Source organism: Lampetra fluviatilis, assembly GCF_964198595.1.
Source record: "Lampetra fluviatilis chromosome 45 unlocalized genomic scaffold, kcLamFluv1.1 SUPER_45_unloc_2, whole genome shotgun sequence".
In the NCBI taxonomy this organism is placed as follows: Eukaryota; Metazoa; Chordata; class Hyperoartia; order Petromyzontiformes; family Petromyzontidae; genus Lampetra; species Lampetra fluviatilis.
In genome coordinates, this window is record NW_027620426.1 from 404,571 (window position 1) to 413,453 (window position 8,883).

Genomic DNA, 8,883 nt, shown 5'->3' on the forward strand with positions numbered 1-8,883 from the left:
GACTTTACCGAAAGAACCAAAGAGTATGGATTCCTGCAGTCACAAAAGCTTCAAATCAAGTTATGGTTATACTTTATTCATCCTTAATCTCTGCCATTACATATGTAATGTGAGGATATATCCGGGTTGCTGACGGATCACAACTCGTCACGATGATTGGCTCTGCCAGTCCTGGTCCATAGCCAATGGGGAGACGAGTCAGGGGCGTGGCCCTGACGTAATGGAAAGGTGACATCTGTAAGTAGATGATTGGCCCTGCTGCCTTTAGCCACAGCCAATGGGGGGACGAGTCAGGGGCGTGGTCCCGGGAGCCTACGATGGAGTCTAGAAGATTCCATAGAGGCTAACCAGGATTGGTGGAAAGGTACCACGTGACCCGGGTATTAAATAGGGGTGGAGACGAACAACACGTGGTCAGAACTGGAACGAACGGAGGGAGAGGCCACGCGAGAGCGGGGTCCAGGCTGCCACGTGGCCACGGGTGTCTCTCTCTCTCTCTCAATCCCTCTCACGCTGTCTGTCAGCAGTGTGAAGGAGTGTTGTAAAGAAAGACAAATAAAGACCGTATTCCAGAAGTCGCTTCCACGACCTTTATAACACATACAATGAATGAGGAAAAGATAAAAAAAAACAGAGCACCGTAATACAATACACTATTAGACATTATTGTAAATAATAAATAAAAAGTCCATCCCATGTGTTAGTGATTTTTAAAATATTTTTGGGGGACCCCCAGAACCCCTGGAAGATTTGGTACCCCCAATGTTGACTCCATGGCTACGGCCTTGCAGCGTGGTATCCGTGTACATTTTCGATACGTAAACCCCACAGTTTGTCAGTTAAAACGGTGACAAGGTACCCGCGCAGATAGACAGACAGACGGACAGACAGACACACAGACGGACAGACAGACAGACACACAGACAGACAAAAAATACTTATATACTCTTGTCTAAAGGTATCAGTTTTTGTACCAGATGAAAGGGTAAAAACCTATTACTACAATACTTATATACGTAAGAAGATTTTACACAGCCAAAAAACATTCCTTTAAAACACTTCGAAAACATCACCAAAACAAAGATGCTGGAAAACGCCGCTCTAGCTCTCAGTAGCGACGGCCGCCATCTTGGTGTAAGTGAGCCCCCTGTAGACGCCGTTCAGGGGAGTATCAAGGATTGCGCCATTCACGCAGGTGATGCGCAGCAGGGCTGTGTACGGAAGAACGATTTTGACGTGGCCGATCGTGGCGACCACGTTGATGGTTTTGTGGGGCGGAACAGAGACTGAGAACGTGAGCGTATCAGTCTCCTCCTCGGACTCCTCCACCTTGTGCTTGCTCTCAATGCCCTCGGCGAAGCTGAAACCGCCCCCCGCTTCCACGATCTTGGGAGTACCGGCGTTCACCGTCAGGCTGAAGGTGAACGCGATGTTGTTGGTGGTGGACCAGGATGACGTTTTGTTGATCTTCTTGGAGCTCTCGAAGGTGTAGGACTGATCGACGCTGGTGTCGTTCTTGTACTGCATTTCTTTAATCTCCTCCATCTGCACGTTGGGCAGAACCTGGTGCATAGTCGGGTACTTCATGTCCTGGATCACCGATGACTTTATGGCATTGATGAAGAGGAAGCCCATGGAGTCAATGTAGGACCCCGCTCGGCCCTGAACGCCCAAGCAGATGCCAGAGCCCACGTCGATCTTGTACTCGTTCTTGAGCTCCAAGTCCGTCATGTTGGCAAAGAACTCACGGCTGTGGCTCGTTCTGAACTTGATGGCGCCCAGGTGCGTGCCGGCCTCGTTGGCCCAGAGCGAGAGGCTCGTGATTAACTCGCCCGACTTGAATTCGAACTCCTGAGCGGAGGAGTACATGGTGCCGAATGTCTTCCTGCGCCCGTCCGTCAGCCACACTTCGACGCCCCTGACATGGCAGCCTCCAACGCTCACGGAGAGCTTCTGCAGCGTGGCCACATTCTCCTGCCCGTCAAACGAGAATGCGTTTCCACCTTGGCCACCAATGATCTTCAGCGTATACGGGGACGCCATGATGTCAAGCTGAGCGGGAGACAGAAGCAAAGGGAGCACACGCCAAGTGTTTTTTAAAGCCTCATCTCTTGCGGCTGACATCTTATCATTGACCTTTACAATGCCTGCTGCTGTATGTTTAGAGTCTATCTCTATCTGCCTCTCACTCCCCATGGTGTTCACTGCGTGGATTTTCTCTGGGTCCTCCGATTTTTTCCCCTCCACATTATACACTACTATACACTACACTTTTAAACACTACATCACGATACACTACACGACCATACACCATACCACTATACACTACACTACTATACACTAGACCATACACTACACCACTATACATTCGACACTACACTCATATACACGACACTACTATACACTACACTATACACTATGCTAATGTACACTACTATCAACTACACTACTATACACTGCAACAATATACACTACACAACTATACACTACACTACTATACACTACACTACTATACACTACACTATACACTACTATACACTACACTACTATTACTATATACTATGCTACTATACACTATACCAATATATACCATACTACTGTACACTACACTATACATTTCTTTACACTACACTACTATACACTACACTACTATACACCACTATACACTACACTACTATACACTACACTACACCACTATATACTACACTACTATACACGGCACTATACACTACCCTACTATACATCACTATACACTCCACTACTATACACTACACCACTATACTCTACACTACTATACACCACTATACACTACACTACTATACACTGCACTATACACTACCCTACTATACACTGCACTATACACTACCCTACTATACACTGCACTATACACTACCCTACTATACACTACACCACTATACTCTACACTACTATACACCACTATACACTACACTACTATACACTACTGTACAGTACAGACTACACTACTATACACCACTATACACTACTATACACCACTATACTCTACTGTACAGTACAGACTACACTACTATACACTACACACTGCACAACGGGCATCGTGTTGAATTGCAAGTTACCTTGTTTATCTGAGCAATGGCTCTGCTGTGCACATCTGCGTATCCCAGCGATTCCACCTCGCCCAGCAAGCTGCCCGGATCGTCGCAGACGATGCGCACGACCTCGGCGCAGTTTTCTTTGATGAATTTTACTTCGATAGAATCTGTAAAGTTAAGGTAAAAAATAATCACGAGAATCAGAACATTGAATATTGTATTGCATACCTCAGGAGGAATCCGATCGGCTATACAGCTCTTTGATCACAGATGGTCAAGGTAGGGGGTCACGTGGTCAGAACGTTACAACAACAGTCCAAAAAACACGATTGGAGTACAAAGTACAGGACAGGTAAACAAATCACCCAAACAAAGACAAATACACAACACCAAACCATGCACCCATCCTACCAGGCAAATCTCCACTGAGGAAATTTACAAAAACATTTTTACAAGCGACCAGGCCTATCACAGATGATAGCAGCTCAATACAACGTCTGATATCATTCGGACGTTAATATCAGCAAAGTAATCCAAATAATCTCAATGGGCGACGATGTTGATTATAAATGTGGAGGGGAAAAACCCAAGGACCTGGACAAAATCCATGAAGTTACCACCATGGGGAGAGAGAAAGAGACGACGCAGACTTCTAAATATGCAGCAGGCGTCAGGGTCGGGATCGAACCCACAACCTCCTGTACACCATGCGAGGAAGTTAACATTTCACAGGGTCGGGATCGAACCCACGACCTCCTGTATAACAGGTGAAGGAGTTCACATCTCACAGGGTCGGGATTGAACCGACGACCTCCTGTCCACCATGCGATGGAGTTAACATCTCCTAGCCACCGTGGCGCCCCGTAGTGGCGAATGGCGGCTGTTGCTGTTGTTGTTGTTTGGTGAGAGGGGTGGAGGCCTGAGACCATGAAGCAGTGTGAGTGTTATATTTTTATTACGTCATCATAATTACTTTCAAACTCTTAATTTCTATCTATTGGAGTTTTTTTTCCAGCAATTCAAAATGATTAAATGTTTAGAATATGGAATTTCTGTTCATTTTGACCTGTGGAAGGTACAGCCTCAGGGTTTTGTTTATTCTTCGTAAGAAGAGGCGATGCAGTCGATCCGGGCTGATCAGAGTTACCAGGCTCCCCGTCTGGAGGTTGAACGAGAGAAGAAAAACAACAATCAAATGAATGCAGTCAAAATAAAAATGGGCGTGCAGCCCTGATATTTCCCGTTCACACCACCAAGGATGTTTGGCATACTTCATTTTTACTTAAACGAAACTGTTTTTATTTTACTGGGTAAGGCCCCACTGAGTTACATGACCTGGCTAACACAAATGACAGGGGCTTAACAAAGTAGCTCATTACCATCATCATCATCATCATCGCCTAGATATGTATATCAGCAGCCCAATACTCTTAAATGTGTGACGTTGATTCTAAATGTGGAGAGAAAAATCAGCGCAACTACCACGTGAGACAGAGACGCTTTTGATAATTTTTTTCAGAAGCGACTTGGCCATCATAAGGGGGCGTGAGGTCATTAAGTTCAGAACCAAGTTATTTTTCGATTTAAAGCTTTCGTGACTGCAGGGATTCGTCTTCTTGGTTCTTTCGGTAAAGTCACGTAGAAGGGAAGAAATAAAATAATAAAAATAGAACATAATATTATTGTAGTTTATTTTATTATTTTAATATGTTTTATTTTTATTACTTTATTTGTATTTTTTATTATTTTATTACTTCCCTTCTACGTGACTTTACCGAAAGAACCAAGAAGACGAATCCCTGCAGTCACGAAAGCTTTAAATCGAAAAATAACTTGGTTCTGAACTTAATGACCTCACGCCCCCTTACTGGACCATGAATGAATGAAGAGCTTCAATGCTTTTGGGATTTGCTCCTCCTCCAGTGTGTGCATAAATAAAGATCATGGTTTACAGGTGCAATGCGAGAAATAACAAGTATAACCCGTAAAAACAAAGTTTTTCACTATAAATCCTTTATATGCGTGGCGGCTAGAGTCCTCTCGTCCTCTGGCTTGAGATGGCTGCCACCTATGGGTCAGACGATTGTCTGCCACCATTAAGCAATTGGTAATTAAATATAATATTTTTGTCCTAAAAAGTGTAAAATTTTGGAAAAAATTTTTTAACGAACATTAATTGTCACGCACAACGAGTCTGTGTGGAAAATGTCAGCTCGATTGGATCACGGGAAGTGGGTTAAAAAACGACCGAAAGATTTGCACGGTCCTAAGGAAGCAAGCAAGTGAACTTAATATAAAGGATTTAAAAATGGTCGCTACTTTACCGCATGGAAATCTTCGCCCCTTCTTCTTGTAAATGAACGCAGCAGCAGCAGCAGCAACAATCAGAAGCAGCAGAATCACGGCCACCGCAATCACCACTGTATTGCTTCCTCCTGTTTGAAAATAAACACACGCAGGGTTGTGTGTGTGTCTGTGTGTGTTACTGTCTCTCTGTATCTGTGTCTGTCTCTCTGTGTCTCTGTGTGTTTCTCTGTATGTGTCTATGTATGTTGATGATCTGGTGATTGCTGCTCACTCAGGAGAGGAGTTGGAGGTGCTGCTGCTGAACATGAAATGTGCCACTACGAGGTGGGGTCTTATCATTAGCCCCACCAAAACTAAGCATGGGTAGTTTGTGTGATGGAGCAGTTGTGCAAAGAGTGGAGAGTTTACCATGTCTAAGCAGTGTGCTTATGACCAGCTGCTGTTTGCACAGCAGAGGTCTCACTCTGAATTAGTCGGGCGGCATTATCTTTTCATCGGCTGTGCAATGCTGTGTGGAAGCTACCTGGTCTCTCGCTCCGCATGAAGCTCCAGGTCTCCGCGGCAACAGTCATGCCCTCCCTTTACTACGCTTGTGAAACATGGACCCCTCTAATGAAACATCTTCACCGGTTAGAAATATTCAGGCTGGCATGCCTACGATACATCCCAGGTTTAACCAGGCTGGATTGTGTGAGGAGCTCACAAATCCTTGAAAGATGTGGACACATTTTCATCAGTGGGCTCCTCGGGTAGGCAAGGCTGCATTGGCTGGATCATGTAGCCTGCATGCCCAGCCACAACATGCCCAAGCTGCTTCTGTTTGGCCGCATAGAGGGGGCTAAACGTGCACGACATGGGTTGGAAAAGAGATGGACTGATGCGGCATGAGAGGATGTGGAGCTGAGTAGACTTTCCAATGACTGGTTCCAGCGGTGTCAAGATCGGCCTCTATGGGGAAGGCTCGTGAAGGATGTGACTGGGCAGTTGGTGGCAGTCGCCCTCCATCATAAACGGAGGGCAGAGGAGCGACACTCACAACAACGAGTGGAGCACCGGGCGGATTAAAATACGGCACCTTGGCGCAGTGGGGTGTACAGCTGGTGGTGCATCTACTGGTTATCTCAGTCAGCCAACCCATGGAACCTGTTGGGTCTGTCCCGAGACCTTCTGCCAGCGAGGCTTCGACACTTGACATGGCCTCAAAGTGCACCTGGTCTGACACAGGCACCGAGGTGATGTCACCGTCACTTAGTGGCTAATGGCGGGTATTGGTGTTTGTGTTGGTGTCTTTGTGTGTGTGTGGGTAGCAGCAGTGTAGCGGTTAGCGCGCTTCGCTACAAACCCGGTGGTCCGAGTTCGATTCCCGCTCATGGCCAACAACCAGTGACAATTATCTGAACTGCTCCTGGGCCTCCCCTAGGTCGACTCGGCCTCAAATGAGTACCTGGTGCGGTATCTAAACATCGGCACTAAGGAAAAAAAGGCGGCCGGGCGTGGTGCTGGCCACCCACCCCCTCTTGTACCATGCCGGCCTTTATATGTACTCGCAAATAGCACTTTCCCAAACTGTGTTCAGGCTATATGGGGAATCTTTGTCGTTGTGTCTCCGGCAAAAGAAAACCGTACCTCCTCGCTGGTCCTGGATGGCAACGCTGAGATGGATGTGAGCAATGCCATGGAGAGAAAGCCAGATCCAAAATCGGCCACACCTCTTCATGGCACTTGTAGCCACCACAGCGGCCTAAAGGGGGCTCTGGACAGGTGCGAGAGGCTGGTAAACCCTCCACCTTTATTGAGTTACCACTAAACCACGTGAAAAACATAGAATGAAGCTTGTGTCAGAGGCCCCGGGGGGACAAGCGTCTATGACGTCTCCTGGTCAAACCTCATTTGGTGGAGCCTGGAGACTGAATCCTTACCCTCGGGTCTAATCCAGAAACAACAAAAAGTAATTGCGGGTGGCCACATTGAATGTTTGAATGCTCACTGGAGAGGAGAGGCTGCCACTCCTCTGTCGGGAGCTGGACCAGTACCGCCTGGATCTCTGCGGTATTCAGGAGGTCAGGTGGACTGGCTCTGGCTCCTGCCACCATGAGCGGTGGACAGTCCTCTACTCGGGGCAGGAGACTGCCAAACAACAGGGAGTGGTTCTTCTTCTGAACAAAATAAATAAGGGGGCGTGGGAGCGTGGCGGTGAGGTGTGGGAAGCTGTAATCCCCAGGCTACTGTGGGCTTGCCTTCTCATTAACCAGAGGTGAGGAGTGGTGGTCGTGGTTACTTATGCCCCCACCGAAGATAAACATCCATGGAGGGATGCAGGCAATTCCGATGAGCCAGATGCCTTCTATGACCTCCTGTCACAGGTGCTGGCTAAAGTGGCCCCTCGGGACAGAGTCATCCTGTTGGGTGACTTTAACGTCCAAGTGGGTCATGATGCTGGCACCTGGTCTGGAGTGATTGGAAGGCATTGGCCATATCAGCTGAATAACAATGGTAGGAGGCTGCTAGACTTTGTAGTTACCAACACACTGTTCTTGCATCTGCGCATTCACACAACATCATGGATGCACTGCGCTCCAATCAAGAACATCTGTTGGACTATATCGTCACGGAACAGCGTGTTATAGGCTACATAGGTGATCTCTGTCTGTATGTATCTAGGGACCTCTGCAAAAGTTAAATGTGCTGAAGCTGTGTCATCGGGTCGGCCAATCGGTGAATCTCAATGCAGCAACAATCACAACAAACATCTCCCGTATGTGACGTGGTGTGCGTACGTCCATCGGTTTGTCTTCGCATTCCGTTCCATGTCCGATGATGCACAAACGTGAATGTACGTCATAAGTTCGTCTCCCAATTTCATTTAGTTTCCGATGACGTACGTGACGGGGTGTACATCATCAGTGTGCCTTCCCGTTCCATTTCTGATTATGCACGTAACATGACTTGGTGTACATTGCGACGCGTGCGTGTGTGTGTGTACGTCATCCGAAATGGAAACCGGAAGTGAAAAAACTAAACATTTTTAAATATTGCTTTTGTATCGTCAAGTGCTGCAGTCAGTTCGTGTCGCTGCCGTTTTCTATCTCTCTGTGCGGTGAGTAACGACGTCTTCATAACAAAACAAGGGCTGCTTCTGCTGCTGCTGCTACTGCAGCTATCCAAGCCTCTCATGGTAAATCAAATTAAGGCCGAAACCGCTTCCGCACCACACGTGTGGGTGAGTGGGTGAGTGGGTGTATGTGTGTACGTGCGGTGAACTTCTTTCGCACCGTACGTAGCCGACTGTGGTAATATGTGAGTCAATATGGGTGTCTCTATGTGGGTATCTGTGGGTCTATTGGTGTCTTTGGGTCTCTGTGTATGTTTGTGCGTTGAACTTATTTAGCAACGTTCTGAGCCAACTGTGATCATCAGAGGCGCTAGCATCACACTAACACCGTGGCAACAAGCATCAGGGTTGCGGATCAAACCCACGACCTCCTGCACACCAGACGAGGTAGCC

At 47.1% G+C, this 8,883-nt stretch overlaps 1 protein-coding gene across 1 annotated transcript; it reads right to left on the reverse strand.

Annotated features, from left to right (window-relative positions):
• Positions 1 to 1,003: 1,003 nt before the first annotated feature.
• On the reverse strand, positions 1,004 to 5,478 carry LOC144953828 (aerolysin-like protein). The gene is made up of 4 exons (XM_078884479.1): positions 5,396 to 5,478; positions 4,138 to 4,230; positions 3,096 to 3,238; positions 1,004 to 2,052 (listed from the first exon to the last, which is right to left on the reverse strand). Exon 4 carries the CDS (start codon positions 2,041 to 2,043, stop codon positions 1,102 to 1,104), a length of 942 nt encoding a protein of 313 aa, XP_078740605.1. The 5' UTR covers positions 2,044 to 2,052; positions 3,096 to 3,238; positions 4,138 to 4,230; positions 5,396 to 5,478; the 3' UTR covers positions 1,004 to 1,101.
• Positions 5,479 to 8,883: the final 3,405 nt, after the last annotated feature.

Coding starts and splice junctions, on each gene's coding strand:
- LOC144953828 (XM_078884479.1), bottom strand. CDS start 2,043: ATGGCGTCCCCGTATACGCTGAAGATCATTGGTGGCCAAGGTGGAAAC.